At 40.1% G+C, this 17,123-nt stretch overlaps 2 protein-coding genes across 2 annotated transcripts in view; both read left to right on the forward strand.

The window, feature by feature from the left end:
* Positions 1-1,958: 1,958 nt before the first annotated feature.
* Positions 1,959-6,578, forward strand: SLC25A31 (solute carrier family 25 member 31; the record flags this gene model as incomplete). The annotated part of the gene is given in 6 exon segments (XM_080343346.1): positions 1,959-1,988; positions 1,992-2,047; positions 3,154-3,227; positions 4,613-4,707; positions 5,979-6,229; positions 6,347-6,578. Coding segments are annotated over 6 exon segments (738 nt in total).
* Positions 6,579-12,478: 5,900 nt separating this feature from the next.
* HSPA4L (heat shock protein family A (Hsp70) member 4 like) overlaps positions 12,479-17,123 on the forward strand; it is a 29,060-nt gene continuing 24,415 nt past the window's right edge. Inside the window, exons 1-2 of the mRNA XM_080344513.1 lie at positions 12,479-12,804; positions 16,874-16,931. Of these exons, the coding sequence (XP_080200639.1) occupies positions 12,698-12,804; positions 16,874-16,931 (165 nt within the window). The 5' untranslated portion in view covers positions 12,479-12,697. The remainder of the gene's footprint in view (positions 12,805-16,873; positions 16,932-17,123) is intronic.

Here is a 17,123-nt window from a genome sequence, read left to right on the forward strand (position 1 = left end):
ATTATGTGGGGTTTGAATATTGGATTTGTTTGTAGACAGAAGAAGGAATATAGAAACACAAGCAATTTTTGCTGCAGTGTGTTTGTGCTCATTAGGTGTGCATCTATATGGAAATGGTACTTTTGCCGCTGTTTGTCTCCTGTTTCAGTCTTTCAAAGGCTGGGCTGTATGGTTTGAATGTTTACAAAAAGGAGGGTGTTCAGACAGCTAACTTGTATCTAGACTCCTGCCTTTAGGCAGATTGTTGGTTGACTTCAGACCTTCAAAACTCACTGATAAATGGCAAACAAGACACAGAGACTTAGTTAATTCTGGTAACTTATAGACAACTACTTTTTTTTAAACTCAGTTGATTCAGCTGGGATAAATGCACAACAGAGTCAATGTAGAAAAAGTAGTGTGAATAGGTAGATGTGTGTGGGGAAAAAAACTGAAGGAAGGTGGGACTCCTTCAGTAGCGATTGGCTTGCTCCTTCTGCAGAACCCATACCTTAAACTGAATAAAGGGCATCCAAGTACAGTGCAATTTTTTACTCAAAGCCGTGTACCTCAGCTGCAAAACTTGAATTAGTTGTGTTGCTACTACATTTCAGGAGATGTTTATTGGTTACTTTGTTGCTCACATGAGCAGAGACTGTATTTTGCAGGTTTTTAAGAAGATGCTTAGGAAGAGTCCCAAAGGATTACAGGATTTAATATCCTACAGAACACATTATTTTTTAATCAGATATCTTTGATACAAGTCTTGTAGCTTTGTAACTTTCAGGAAGATTATAGCTGTGAATCAGTATATGGAATTAATGTTTAAGTAGATAGGGAAAAGCTACTGAGTTAAAACACTAGTATTATGACTAAAAAAATTGATTTATTTTGCCTTTAATTATTACTTATATCCTCCGCAGCTTGTCCTCTCCCTCCCAAACCTTGTAAAAACAGCAGCTTTTGGAAACGCCGTGGAAGTGGCAGTGATGGAGCATCCATTGCAGGCCACTGGCATTCCAAGGGGTATGGGTGCTCAATGAGGAGGTGGCGAGAAGGGCGGTACTTCACACTCCATGGCATTTGTGCACAATGTAAAATACCTCCCACACTTTCCTTTTCATGGCTTTACAGAAGCAGTATTTATTTGGCAATCTCATGTGAATACATAGGAAAGCATAATCAAAATAAGAAATGAAAACTCAGAATTGAGTTTTCTTTATCCTTAAGGAGGCTTTACTTTCATCCACAATAACACAAGAAAATGAAGATGTTTGGATCGTTACACATGAACAGACATCACGTTGTTGTCACTGCTTAGCAAAGCCTAACGTAGTCAGCCAAGCCAATGTCCGTGAACACCTTCACGTACATTTTTTTCTCATAATCCACATAAGATTTGCTCCTGCATTACCTCCTCAGCTCCATATGGCTTCTTATGCATTTATCTTAGGGATCTTTTTTAATTTAGAAGAATACAATTACAAAAGCCCTATCAAGTTTATGATATCTGTAGAAACGGTTTGCCATTAATGTGGAGCCTGAGCACCCCCTATGGAAGCAAAACCGCATAAGCAGGCTACTTCAGGAAAACCATTTCTACCCAGTTTTGGGAAATATTGTTTCTGGAGTGCAGTTTACATAGGCATCCTTAGTCCTAGAAATTGATAAAGTAAGCAAGTTGAAAATCTTACCCGTTTCTCAGCATTATTGATGTTTCACTTGCAGCATTAGATTTTCTTGTGCTAACACCGAATGCATACCTCTGTTGGTAAGCCTCAGAATAAATCCAGATCCAATACCAAATACCTGGAAAAAAAAAAGGACCTGAATAAAAGCATTTTTGGCCTTTTCTTACAGCTCATATTGAAGTAGAAACAACAGAAAGAATATTGTATAATACACTTGGGGTAGTATAAACTTCAAAAATGGTATTTTAAAGATCCTTTTTTTTTCTGTAGGATTTTCCAGCTTTTGGCATGGCAAATGGTATTTGGTATTTCCCAACATAGGCTCTAAACTTTGCTTTTAAGGATAAATATAAACATTATCATGGCTGGATAAACAGGTAAATAATCTCACCTATAATAGTCCTGTGTAATAAACAAACTACATCTGGCCAAGAGCTGTGCAATTCTTTCTCTAAAGATGGTTGGTAATTAGTGGTGGTGTATTGTTAAGATTTTGCAATGAGCATATTTTATAATAAGAGGAACAGTAAGTATGGCTTATTGTTGAGGGTAATTTAATCTGTTTTATTTTAATCTTTAATGATGGATAACTTTGTGAGGTAAATATAAGTAACTGCTTACAACTGCAGTCGATTTTCAAAGTTTTGTTCAGGACATAATTATTTTGGAGTTACGTGATGCATGTTTTAAGCTGGATACTAAAAATCTTAGACTGGGCTCCTGTGTTCATGGTATTTGTCAAAAACCCCAGTTATGTTTTCACAGTTAAGATTGCATTAACTTTTAAGACTAGTCTTCCTGTTCATAATTTAACTCACATGAAATTACAGCTGCTTTTATTCTAATGTGGGAGGTTTTGGGTTGTGTCCCTGAAGCAGGAGTGTCTCTTTCATTTTACGTATTTTTTTCATATTATTTTCTTGATAATCATTAGTATGTGTCAGAAAAAAAACTTACGGGTATTGAAGTGCATATTACTGCTGTAGATAAGTAATGCTTCACACTGAAAGCTGATTTATTCCTACCTATAAAGCTAGAAACGTATCTATGAATAGTTAAAGCATTTTAAGAACTTTGTTTAGTACCGTGCATCAGAAAAGGAACAGTTTTAGGTTGTAGCTCAAAAAGGCAATGAAACTTTTGGGCTCTGCTGCCTTACTTTGCAATTCTGTGTACTTGGGAAAAGTCCCTTAACTTGGATGGCTTCTTGAAAGACACAGAGGTCTATACCCATGGAATTAATTAGAAAAAATCTTGGTCTTGGAATGTGAAATGTTGATATTGGCATTTGACAAATTACATACAGTTCATTCATATCAGCAGAATGGAAAATAAGTTTTTTTTATATATAATTTGTTTCATATGCAAATAGCTGGAAAATCTGCTTTATTTGTGTTTGTCCTAGGTTATCTGTTTTAGGATTTCTTTGGTTAGGTTTTGATAATTTAAACAAAAATCCACTGTTCTGTGCTTTCTCTTGTAGACAGTTTTTTACTGCAGTGCCAGAAGCTTTTCTTGCCACAGGCTTTTCTGGTGTTGCTGACCAGGAAGAATGCTGTCAGTCATTAAAGTTTGATTAATCTCCTTGTATTGCATACAAATTCTTAAGCTGTCCTTATTCAATTACAGTCACTTTGTACATAAAGAGTTTAAGGATGCTGTTTCCTTTCTTCTGTTACAGTGGAAAAAAGTAAAACATGCATGATGTAAATAACACAGTGTTTATAGTTCATCAAATCTCCTTCTCCTGGAAGTGTTTCCAGATGGCTTACATGTGTATGAGCTTGTGATTCAAACTTCAGAAACATTCCATGGACAGCACTCAAGGTTAATTTCTTGGTAGTATTTAACGAAGTAGTATATCTATTGTTGAAGCTCAGGGTCTTTGGAAGCTTTCTTACATGTTATGTGTGGTATAGGAAATGGGGGAGACAGTATGGTTACATGCATTAGTTTTTGCTTGGACAGATTATAGAATAGAATCATAGAATGCTAGGGATTGGAAGGGACCTCGAAAGATCATCTAGTTGAATCCCCCTGCTGGAGCAGGAACACCTACATGAGGTTGTGTGAAGTAAAGTGCAAAGGAACTTCTGTTAAAGAAGATGGGCTGGATCTGTGTGCCAAATGCTTGATACTGAAGGTAACACTGGCACAGTCAAGTGTCTCCAGGCGGCAGCTGCCCCCTCTCCTGCCTGTGACTACAACTAGCAAGTTCATGCAGCAGCAGGAGCTGGGGCAGGTAGCAGAGCCTTCTGTAAAACTAATAAAATATTAGAGCAGTTAAGGTATGCTGGTCTCCATGCTATTACAGCTACAGTGTTGCTGTTACTAAATCAGCAAATAAAAAGTGATTTGGGGTACATCTACGTGTACCTGTGATGCCATTTAAGTCAACAGAGCTATGTTGAATATCAGCACCAAAAAATGTTATGCAAAATGTTTCTTCTACTGCGATTAGCTTTTTCTTGTTTGGTAAACAGTGTGAGCCACAGTGAGACCAAGTACATTGATTTTTCTCTTTGCCTGTTCATCATGTACTGTTGATGCACAATTTTTGTTATCAGGGAGATCCACAGGTCGAATGTTATGGAGGACTGGATGATTATGGATGACAAAGATGTTATCTGCTATCTGGGTCACAAGAGGACCAGATAATTCAGAAGCTGAAAAAGAAAATAGCTTGTAAATATTTTTTAATGAATGTAAGAATAGATAGGGAATCTTTACAAGTGGAAATTTTGAAATACCCTAGTATAGGTCTTACTCAGGGACTGGCACATTTCTTTGTTGTTTTGTAAATAATGTAATGTTTCAGGTATTACTCTTCACACTTTAAAGTTTCATTTAGTGTCTACAGCAAATGTCAGTCTTATAGTACTGTAATCCTGTATTTTCATAACTGTATACAGCAATTTGTGTGTTGCAGTTATGAAAATGGTTTTTGGCAAACCTGGCCTCCAGCGGACCAGCAGCAGCAACAACCCTGTGTGTACTGTACACGTTAGACTTTGCACAAACTCGTTTAGCTGCTGATGTTGGGAAAGGTAGTGAAATCTCTTAAAGGGCAGTTCCCATTTGTCTGACGTGTGCCTGAGGGTGTTTATATTTGCTTCATTTTAGAGGCAGACCGATGTTGAACAGTATGACAACTCTTTCTGTTACTTAAAAAATTACCACTGCATAATTACAAATTTTAAAAGTATATTAAAAAATGTAAGCTCCTTACTGAAAAGGAGAAGATGGGAGTAAATGAAAGAGGGTTCTTTGGAACCAGTGCTGTGGCATAGGTCTCAAAGTTTTTGCATCATTTTTAGATTCTGTATGGAAAAGTTTAACTGAATTTTGCCAACTTCGGATGCCAGAAAGTAGAGGAGTTTATTAATGCTAATCTATGGTTTTATAGGGTATCACGTATAAGAGCTAATGGTCATCCTTTTTCTGTAGCAAGAATTGTAACTGAAGACTTTCAACCAAGATTTTGGGTGGCCTGTGTCTCTAGATTTATGTTTCATTCATTCAAAGAGATAAAATGAGTTTCCTGAAAACAGTGTCCAGGAGGCTTTGCAGCAGAGAGAAAGAAATCTCTGCTTTCTGTATTGTTGCTGGCTTTCCTGCTTTGCCTGTTAACTCTGGTTAATGTCAGTGCTGTGCCAGGTTGTCCCAGGAACTGGCTGCTTGACTTTACTGATTGCTTTCTGTGCCATGCACTTGGGCCAAATTAATATTTTCATGATACCTTCAGTATAACAAGGTGTCCAGTTTGAAGTTCTTACTTCAAAGATTGGTTTCTTGCTTGCCATGTTTTCACCTGTAGAATATGTTAAGAGCTTCAGTGTAGTTACCTATGGAATGTGGAAACAGATTAAAAATGTATAGATATAAAAGTGGATTTTTAAACTTCGTCACAGCTTGTGGCTAGTGTTCCACTACAGGAAAAAGCTGAAATGAGGAATATTTCTAATAAATTTGAGTAAGCATGTGTGGGGAGGCATGGTTTTACATAAAGAAACCATCTTTTCAGAGAGAGGGCAAGAGAATTCACATCTCAGTGCTCTGCTGAATGAGGACAAAATTGGAATGATAGTTATTTATCCTGAAAGTGTTTCAGCAACCACCTACCACTGTCTGTCTGAATAAGCTGCCTTCATCCATCCATGTGTCTTCATTTCTTTTTCTTGATTTTTTTTTTCTATGCTTTGTTCATAAGTGTTTTCATACAATTTTGGTAACATTAACTGTTTCAGCCACGCAAAGTAGTTTGTACTAAAAAGAAGGGCTTCTGTAAAGCCTAACAAATGTGCATAGAATTATTTTATATTAGGTGCTGCTGAGCAACAGTACCAGGGGCTTGGTGACTGTATTATTGAAGTTGCAACGGCAGATGGACTTCCTGGCCTGTACCAGGGTTTTGGTGTTTCAGTACTGGGAATCATTGTGCACCAAGCCTCCTATTTTGGATGCTACACCACCATTAAGGTAGCTTTTACAAACAAAAATGCCGATGTTTTAAATCTTGATAATTATATTTTAAATATTTATTATGAACTAATGAGGGTGCTAGTTACAGCTTTTGTCTTTACAGTACTCTGTGCTCATCAGAGTATATTACTGAAGAGCCAGCTCATTTTACAGAGGGATTAGCAACAGAAATGATCGAAATTATCCTTGGTAAGTGCTGGATTTGACACACATCGTAGAGAATTTGTACAGGCTTCAATTTTTGGTTTATTTTGCAAGGATTCTTGCCGAATCAAAACAAACTCCATTATTTTTTATTTTATTTTTATTGCTCAAGTTGTGACTATTTGCCCAGGAATGCTGTCTTCTCCTTTTGACACTGTCAGGAGACGAATGATGATGCAGGTACAGTCTAGCTTGCAATCTTTTCTGAAAATAACATACTAGATTATTGAAGTTCAATATGCTAATTGAAGTGCTGTGTCGCCTTACAGCAGGCAAGACTCTATTCAGAAAAAAAATGAAAACATCTACAGAAAGACAAGAATAAAAAATAAATAATAGTCTTTGTGGGAGGCTGGTAAAAGTATGTTCAGTTCATGGCTTGGTGGAAGCTTTTAGTAGAAAAACGATCTATTTTCTTTTTCCTACTCAGAAGCCAAGTATTTAAAGACAGGTTTCTGGGTAGAATAATATCCTTTATTATCCCAGTTAATGTAGTTGGAAAAATGGTCTTTGTGGCACACAGCTGTGCTTCAGGTGTGCAGCAGAATCAGCCATCTTCAAAGCTCAATAGAAGCTGAGAATTATTTTTCAGCATGTGTTGAAAATGGTAGTGTATTATTGGCAATTAATGTTGGATCGTGTTGCTAGCTATTTAGGTAATTTTACTAGGTACCTCAGTAGCATTTCAAGTACATGAAGTCATATAAATTCTTGCTATGAAAATTATCCTCAAACATGAAATTAAAAACACAAAAATGCTCTTGAAAAATCAGGACACTGTTTACTTCATCCCTAAGGAAGTTTTGCCATCTTACAATAGGAGTTGTTAATTCCAAAGAACTGTCTCCATGTTTTGTTTCAGGACTATCTTCTTTTCTCTCAATATTCCAGAAAGTCAAAGGAAAAACAGAATAAATGTTGGCATAGAAGTTGCTTGGTTGCTTTCAAAAAATCCCAGGAGGTACCTAGGTTCTTACGTAATGCCTGCATATCTCTGGTTATCTGTCCTAAATAACAGAAATCCTTGAAGCTTACAGTGGGCAAACACCATTAGCACTACTGACTTCTTCCTTTCAGACTAAATATGATTTCACCGTCTTCAGATTCTGCTTTATCAGCAGTAGGCCTACAGTTAATGTGTTCAGAAGTACTCTGCTGCTTGAAGCCTTACCGAAGAGTTGCCTCTATTTCTGGTAATGAACTTAGCACTAGGAGAAAGAATAGTATCGAGATGATTAAAAACATAAATTTTAATAATACAAAATGAGATAATGGGTTTACTACCACAAAAGAGGATAAGAATGAGAGGATTTATATATGTTGTGGATGTAGAAATATATTTCAGGTGGTGTCCTTGTTTCATTCATGTACTTACGAAGCTTCAGGTACAAATACAGCTTACTGGTATGATTTCTATCGATTTCTTATCGTGCCATTCTGGTCCAAGAGGAACTCCTGAATTAAATACAGCCCCTTTTTATGTCTTTAGTCAAAAGTATATTTGCCAGATGGGATAATTTTCAGAAATAATAAGCACAATAGAGTTAATGCTTTCAGTAAAGTTGATTTCTGTCAGCTAAGCAGTAATAACCATTACAAAATATCCTTTAATTTGCATATATTCATGTAGATTAAAACCAAAATATTTTAAATGTTTCTTAGCTATATTACTATGCTTATTTATATTGATTTATGTGAATGTTTACCCTTGATGTATTTCCTGCATTTAGTATGTTCAGGAAATCTATAGTGATCGCGCTTTGATTTGTTACAGAAGATGTAACAACACGTAACATTATCTTCATCAGAAAATTCAAACTTCACTTTATTAGCTGCAGAGTAATTATATCCCAAAGGCATAAAAAAAGGCAAGATTATCTTTCTGCCATGATAGAAAGCCTAGAACTTTACCTTGATATTGCAGGTAGATTTGACTTAAGAATTAGCTAATTTAGGTATATCTTCAACATCAAGTATAAAAACTAGTGCTTTTCCAGTAGAATTTCACATAAATATAAGGATTTTGGATTAATTTCTCCAGAAAGGTGCACTTGTTTTTTTGTTAGCGAAGATAAAAACCGGAGTCAGTTCCTAATACAGTCCTCAAATCCTGAGGAGACTGCAGTTCCAGAACAGGAATAGTTTGACAGTTCACCAAGGACATCTACCAAAAAAAACCTTTGTCAGAGCTTTGTTGTTACTCAGAGTATCTGAAACATCTGCTGTCATCATTATAACAAGTTCCACAGTGGGCAAGCGTGTTTCCCAAGTGCTGCGCTATACAGAGAGTGGCTACACAATTGTTCCTCTGGGCTGTCTTTACTCTGCCGTTGCAGTTTTTACAACCTAGAAGAGCTGACATGATTTTCAGTCATACTGCACTTGAGAAAGCTGAAGGGAGAGTTCAGTGCTTTGGCACTGACTTGTACAGAAACAGTCAGACACACGTATGTGAACATTCACTGCTTGTCATCCTTCATTTCCTTCACCTGCAAGAACTTGAAGCAAGTTTTAGTGAACATGGTGCTGAGGTCTCTAACACACACACATCCTCCCTTTTGCTTTTTTTTCCCATTTGTCAAGCAAATACAGGGTGGGCTAGATGGAAACTGGACTGTGCTGCTTCTTAGCCTTCCTATGTTTTTACATTATCATGCTAGTCAAAACCTTAACATTTTTACACGCTTTTTGGAAAACAGCTTCTGGATGGACCCTGTTGATCACTAATGAACTGAAGTCTACTTGGTATAAAAATATTTCAGCGGTACTAAAGACGGAAAAAAATGAACTGTGGACGTTTCAATAGTCTTGAAACAATTCAGAGCACCCTCAAGGACTACAGTGACCTCATTTAATTCCTAAGCCTTCTACTTGCCCAGTAAAGCTTAAAAGAAGCATCAGAAGAAGGATCACGGCCTTTCTAAATTTAGCTATTGGAACCAGCTAACAGAGCATTACATCAGATAAATATTTATTAGTTAAAAGATCTCTCCTTTGCAGTAAGGGAAACATGAGGAAAATGTGCTTTAGCGTTCTTTACTAAAGACAGGCAAAGTTTGCTAGGCATCTAACTTACTTGGTGCAGTGCAATAACTGAACTGAATGTCAGTTTAAAGGAACCGTGGACTGCTTTATGAAAATACACAAGCAAGAGGGTCTTAATCCTTCCTTTCACAGAGGATTCTCCACCATCCTTCATGGAACAGGAGGAGTCTTACTGCTAGTTCTTTATGACAAAATTAAGGAAATTTTAAATCTTGATGTTTTGGAGGTTTAGGATCTGATTAAAATAGGGAGTGAACATCTATTTTGTTTGTACAATGTTCATGATAGAATTCTCGTTGTTTGCATATTTTTAGTTTAAGTGTTACACAAATAATACTTTTAAGAAATTATTTTGATGTTTTTGTGACTAGGTACTAAATGAAATAATTTGTTTTCAGAGAACTAAAGAGCACTGTTTCCATTTCATTCAAGAAATTAATCCAAGAAAACACCTCTTGCTTAAAATTCTCAGTGTTTACATTTTATTGATACTAAATGTTACACATTGTGAATTTTAAATTCTGGCATGTGCTTCCATACATTTTGTTAACAGCAGTTTCCATAGCCTGTCAGCAGAGGCCATTGTAAATGTTTGTACATACCAGCCTGCTACAGCTTCTACAATAACCACAGTAAAAGGAAAATCTGTTTCTAGCCTGTTCATGTGTTTTCATGGTATTTTAAAGCACAAGTCCAGACAGCAAAGGAGTTGTTTCAGGTTTTTTTTAGTTGGCATTAAAAAAATACAACAACTCACTTTTCTCTCTGTCCCATCCCTGAAACAACATTGAGAAGACTATAGTCTGGCTGGAAGCATTTTAAGTCAAAACATAATGCAAAAATGTGGACACCCAAATGCTCAGAGACTTAGAACACTTGATACATGATTTCTCAATGAAATTTAAAATGGTTGAGGATTCTTCTCAGTAATGAGGATTAATCTTACATTGTACATAAATGAGGAGAGACTTTTTATTTCTGAGTTAATAATTTTCAACAGAGCAAGGAGAAAGAAACCAGACTTCTTGGGGAATATTGGTAATTGAGGAACTCAAGAAAGCATTTAGAAGACCTATATTTAAATGTTTGGTTTCAAAGGAATTAAGTCTAGCAAGCTTCCTAACATTTCTTCACAACCATTAAGTTTCACACAAAGCCCTCAGGTGCTTGAGTTAGTACAAATGTGGTTGTAGCTGCTGAAAAACCAGATGTGGTCCACAGGCCAAGGATTGGAAGGACTCGGACATCACCAATTCCAAGACTGCTACAGTGACAGTAGATGGTTGGGGGGAGATATGCTCAGGCAAGTTTGTGGCTAATCTGATTTGAATGAATTTTGTTTATACTCACAGACTGGGCAATCAGTATGACGCTGAAGCATGCAAACAAGTCTTTCATGAAATACTTCAAGAGTTTGGCTTATCCTGCTTATGATCTCAGCTCCAACTGATAACAGTCTTGACAAAGCACATAAAAAGTCCACTGGCACTTTCTTGTTGCTATCATGAATATCTACACGTCTGTGTTCCTGACTGCAGTATACAGATACCTGAGCCAGGTTGAAACCAGCTGCCTCCAGGCTGATTTATCCTGCCAGCACTTCTCCAGCTGTGGCTAGTCCCCCTGCTGAAGGGTTGCACAATTTCTTCTGGGCCTGGCTTAGTACTACTGCATAGCTACACAAGAGCATTTGCATGTAATCTCTTGGCCCAAGGTTTCCTCTCAGTTAGGAGTTAGCCTCAGGTGCTACCGCAGAAGTGCTGCAATACCCTGAATCACCGAGAACTGGTTTTGTAACAGGGTTTGAAACAGCACAGCAGAAACCTGAGCTGGGATTTGTCTCCCTGTCTGCTGCAGATGGGTCTGGATGTGGTTTGCCTTTCTGATCCTAATACCAGCAAGGAAAATGAGGTGGTTAATGGCTTGTACTAACAAACAGTAGTTGTTTTACAAATAACCCTGTTTAACAGTGGCTTCTCTTCCCTCTGGAAGTTTTAGAGGGAAATGGCATCTGTCATTTTTGCTAGGAAAATTCTAGCTGTGAAGTAGACCATTGAAACAGTAACAAATGGAGAGATAATCACAACTATTGACAGGGATGCAAATCTATTTTAGCGGTTTAGCACTTAGTTTTAGGACTAATTGTGCAGCATCACATCATATGCTGTGTCAGAAAGCAGTCATTGCTATGTGAAATTGAGATGTCATTTTAGAAGCAAGCAAATACTTACAGAGCTTTTCCATCCTGTAGGTATGTTTTGTAGAGTTTCAGTCCTCCGTAGTTAAAATGACACCCATAAAAAAAATGGGCAACTGCAGAAGAGACACCTAGATTTCCAGACATGTTTTTTCTTGGAAATAAAAATAATGAAGATGAGGGCACTTCTGGGAATATGTAGGCAAAAATTAGGAAAAGTTCTGTATGCATTGGCAGAGGAGTGGAGGGAGAAAGGCCTTAAGGTGCCAAGTCTCTGCCTGTCAGCGGTGCTGGGAGCACTGAAGCATTCCCCGCCTCTGCTTTGGCCACAAACGCTTGGGTTTCATTTCGATGCCTGACTTGGTTTCCCGACGCCAGGCTAAGCCCACACCTTGGGATTTGCGGGGTTTTCCAGGCTCCCTTGGCCGTCCTTCTCCCCTGGACCCCGCAGCCTGGCTCAGCTCTCCTGCCCCAGTACAGGGCCAGGGCCCTGGGCCTACAGGCCAGGCACCCTCGGGTGCTCCTGTGGGTGACTCAGGATTACCCACCACTGATTGTCAATCAGCCTCATCATCACTGGCAGTAATTGCACTGGATTGTTATAATCACATTAAATTATATTGTTTTGCAACCGACGTTAATTAAAATGATAGGCGAGGGCGGGTAGCAGCGTTTTGCACTGCGCTCCACAGCAGCACCACCACCATGGCCCGGCCCGCCGGGTGAAGGGCGCCTCTCGGGCCGCGCGGCTCCTTTAAGGGGCGCGGGGCGTGTCCCGCCGCAGTTCTGACGTGCGGCGCGGGGTGTCGCTCTAGATAACGTCTGCTCCCTCCCTTTCCAGATCTTTCTCGAACGCGCACCGCCCGCAGCCAGCGCGGCCCGAGCCCTTCCGGAAAGTGCCGAAGCCGCAGCCGGCGCCTGGCGGATTCCCCGCCGGCCGGCACAGCGCGCCTGCGCAGAGGAGAATAACTGCCGGTTGGTGGCCGGTGCTCCGCAGTGGGGGAGAGCCGGGTGAGGAGCCGGGTCCCGGGCGCGCACACGGTCTCTGCTGCCGCTGTAGTCACAGGCCGGTGGGGCGCGGGAAGCACCAGGCGCAGCCATGTCCGTGGTTGGCATTGACCTCGGCTTCCTCAACTGCTACATCGCTGTGGCGCGGAGCGGCGGTATCGAGACCATCGCCAACGAGTACAGCGACCGCTGCACCCCGTGAGTACCGGCCTTCCCGGCCCCGCGGCGTGCGGCGCTCCCCGGGGCGGCTGGGCGCGGGCTCCGGCGCCGTGGGGCGGGCGGAGTCGCGCGTGTCCCCGCGGGGCCTTGTCCTCTCCGCGGCCCACGGGCGCTCCCCGCGCGGCGCTCCCGCCCCAGCGCCGCGGGAGCGCAGCGGGGCTCTGCCGGCCGGCGCCCAAGCCTCGCGAGCGTTCCGGAGCCATGCGCCGCCGCGCCTGCCGGGCGAGCGCCACTTTCTCGGTAACGCCGGAGCTGTTATAAGTAGGCGCAGAAATGCTGAACTTGGTGCAGGAGGTTATCCGAGAAACATCCTCCCCCCCGCCTCAGCGCCCCAGCTTTTGACTCTTCCGTGTCCTTGAAATACCGCGCGGTGCTGGATGTGCCACACGGCTCCTGAAGCAGAATGCGTTTCATTATTTCTTTTTCTGGTAACACTTTAGTTTCGTGTAGCAAAGATCTCGGTGAAGTGCATGTGTTTCCCCAACTCTAGAAGCGTTTTCATTAACAATTTAACGATGGAGCGGTGGTGAGGCTGGAGAGGAGGGTGTTGGGTCACCGGCGGAGCAGAAGCGGCGCGATGAGTTCCCTGTGCTGAACCTGCGGCTGCCGGCCCTGCCGTACCCGGGTCTGGCGCGGAGGTGGGGAGGCAGCGGGCAGCGGCCGTGATGATGGGATACGCAGGAGGAGGTGGAGATTCTTCTCTTCTGTTTCTATGGGATACGTCTGGGATTTTTAGAGCTCCATCTGTGTGTGATTTTCAAGGAGGAATCAGGGATTCGTATAAATACTCATAAAAATCGAGTCTTGGATGGTGCTTTCTTTTATCTAAGGAATTTGTAGCCAACGGCAGAAAGCTGTTTCTACGGTGTGAGGCCGTAGTAACTTTACCATTGCTGTCTTTTTAATGTCAGACAAATGTAGGTTTTGTTCTACTTTCTAGAAAGTTGTTTTGGAAGTACAAAGAAGTTTGGGTGCTAAAAAGCATACTGTCTGAATTAACCAGAATACTGTTCAAAATTCTTTTAACTGTTTAAAGAAACATACTTTTCACATTAACTTTCCAGAAGGTATTATCCTTGTGCCCAATTTATGAGAACAGAAGTTCTGGGACCTTTCACATTCTGTGGAAGGAACCCCCTGAAATTGTTGCCCAAATTCCTCAGGCAGGCACAGTCTCTTTCCTCCTTATGAAGAAGAGTGCTTCTAATTCTTAGCTATTCTTGGAGTGCTTTGTTTCCAGGTAGACTTCACAAAGGTTTCCCCGGTTTTAATAATTTTTCACAATAATGTCTGAGTAAGTGTACTTTCAAGACATTGGCATAGCAATTATGAGAGGGGTTTAAAAGCACAGGCAGTAGTTACGTAAAGTGACATTTTCCCTGGGTTTTTTTTTCTTTCTCTATAGTGTAATACAGAACATTAGGAACTTCATTTCTAATGCTGTTGTCTTGAGGCAAACAAAAAAAGTAAATAGAAATATAATGGGCTTATTACTGGAAGCTTATCGTAGTAACTAAACCTTATTTGAAACAAGATTTGAGTGATTTAAGCAGATCTAATGATTAATCAAAACTTTGCTGCTGTGCTGCTCATTACACATAGCAACACAGTGAATTAACTATTTATATGTTCCTATGGAGATGCTTACGTCATCATTTGGATACTCGAAGTTATCTAGTAGTTAACATTGACTGGGTATGTCCCAAATACTTGAGACTTACTCCCAGAATTAGTGTGTTAATGTTTGTTGTGTCTGTGTAGTGTGGTATAAAAATATCTGAACTAGCTCTGGACAAGCTAGTACACTTTTCATGCGCTGTTATTAAGCCATGTAAAGATACTGGGTTAGGTCCTAAAGATAGGACAGTCCTGGCGGTGCTCTACAGGGCTAATTGCTCTTTCTGGGCAAGGCTAATTAGTGCAGCCAGCTATCTGAATTTAATACAACGCTCTTAAGTCATAAATCCAGTGTCTCGATTATTAAAATATTCAGGTGATCCTTTCTTGTTTGTATTATGCTATAATCTAAGGCATGGAACTGTTAGCATTTGTAATGTGTCTATCGTATGCTTTAGCGCAAGTATTTTAGAAAGAAAGGAAAAAGATTCTGCCATTAAGCCATCAATTTCGGTAGAACTTGTACTTATCGAGGCTTTTGGCATTAGTATCTCTTTGGATATTAACTGATACTCAGCTTTTTCTGAATTGGGAACTCCAGCAAGTCTTGGATGCATTTCTAGTGAGCCTGGCATGCTAAACTCATGGCAAATGGTCCTTTCAACTGCTGTGTCTCACCACTGTGGTTTTGTGCAAGAACAGTTGATTGTTGACAGCTCTTAATTTTTTAGTAGCTTTTTCCAGACCATGCGTAATTAATGTTATCACAAGTAGCATCTTCTTTAAAACAATACACGGAGAGGATTGAAATGTCCTGGTGAAGGGAGTTACTACCTTTGGAAAAGTCTGTGTGCTGTTCAAAATTCCTTTTCAAAGCAGACTGAGGGCAGTGGTGAGGGAGACAGTTGAGTTGTCACACTTGTATCCTTGTGGTGGATGTGCTTCCTAAAGGGCTGTATTGGGTAGGAATGAAGTTTTTGGAGCCAAGGAGCATGTTTTATTTTTTGACATCTCAGCTTCCCAGCCAAGGGAGGGAGAAACAATCCATCCCCATATGCTGGAAGGAACTGAGCGATTGAAGTAAACCATGGCAAGAACTTTAGTGGGCTAAGTAGCTTCTGACTTGATGCTTCATGCTTTGCAAAGGGGTATTTGCAAGCAACACTGTGAACAGTCAAATTCCTACGCTGAAAAGGTGTGTTATAATAGCATTAACATGTTATAATTGTTATCCACAAAAACAAATGTATTGTAAACCATTTGCATGCTTTCAAAATCACTCTTTTATCTGACTTCTCTTCATTATTAGAAAGTGTAGTTGAGAACTGTAGTGTTAAGCAGACTTAAAAATTCTAAAAGCCATTTTCAAATATGTAGCTCAGCTTTTTGCAAATTTAGGCCACTGCGTTGTCTTTTTGCAGCAGTTAAATATAGAGAAGGTTTTGTGTGTTTAGTATGGTGGTACAGCAGAAGAGGTTGCTAGATAATACAATCTGACGACATACAGTGCCCTCATGGTAGTGTAGATGGCGAGGAAGCAGGAAGCAATCTACCTTTATGCATTCATTAAACCATTAAATTTGAACCTTATGAAATCTGGGTTGTAGCTGTTATTTGCTACTGAATGGTTTTAGCCAGAGCAGTTCCTTTATGCGAAAAGAGTTCTGTTTCAAATCTGTAGAGCAGAGGTGTGACCATAGTAACTTAGAAAAGTGTCCGAAAGCAATAGTGAAGTGGCCGGCTGGTGGCTGGGGACCTGGGGCAGCTTTCCCTGGAGCTGGAGGGGAGGTCTGAAGGGGTGTTCAGTGATAACCTGACAAGCAGCGTGCTGCAAGGGCCCGGGGACTGGAGAAGTTCCCAATTCCTTGGAAGCTGTTTCCAGACATCTCCCTTGGTGCCTGTTTGCAGTGGTAGTTCTCAGTCACAGGAGTGCTTAACAGTTTGTAGAACTGGGCTGTTAGCTGCCCTGGGCTTAGATGGTTTTTCTAATTGTTGTCTGATGATTAGTGTTGCTAATGGCTTGTGCAGTACTAACAGACTTCAGGGCTTTCAGTTAAGGAAACCTGGCTGGTAAAGTTCAGGTTTTTGAATCAAATGTCACAGAGTTCTTTGGTTACAGGCTATGACCCAAAAATAACCATTAATTTCTTACCTTCACGATAAGATCTGTAGAACACATTAGCTTTTAAAGAATTCCTTAAATACAATTATAATGAAAACAATTGTGGTTGCTTGCAGTTTCTAAACTAATCTGCAAAGCACAAAATAACTAGAATTCCCCTGCAAGTTCTGGTGCATCACACAGGAATGCTGTTAAATACCCCATCTGTGTTCTGCGACTTTAGTTTTTGTGACTGTTTTAGAGTACCACGCAGATACTTGATAATATTTTCTTTTAAAGCTGATTTTTTTTTTTCCTGTTTTTATTTAGAGCATGTATATCTTTAGGATCCAAGACCCGGGCGATTGGGAATGCAGCAAAAAGCCAGGTAAACAGATCAGAATCTACCATGTTACTTACCTGACTTGTCTCCTATTGAATTGGAGAAAGAAAAGTAATGGATAAACTTGATATTTTGCTGTCTTAGAGTAAGTTTTCTACTATACATATACATTTCACAGTAACATGTCCTGCTTCAGCAGTACATTCCTTGTATTAAAGTGGCAACAGTATTTCTGCT

This window comes from Nesoenas mayeri (genome assembly GCF_963082525.1).
Source record: "Nesoenas mayeri genome assembly, chromosome: 4".
Lineage (NCBI taxonomy): Eukaryota > Metazoa > Chordata > Aves > Columbiformes > Columbidae > Nesoenas > Nesoenas mayeri.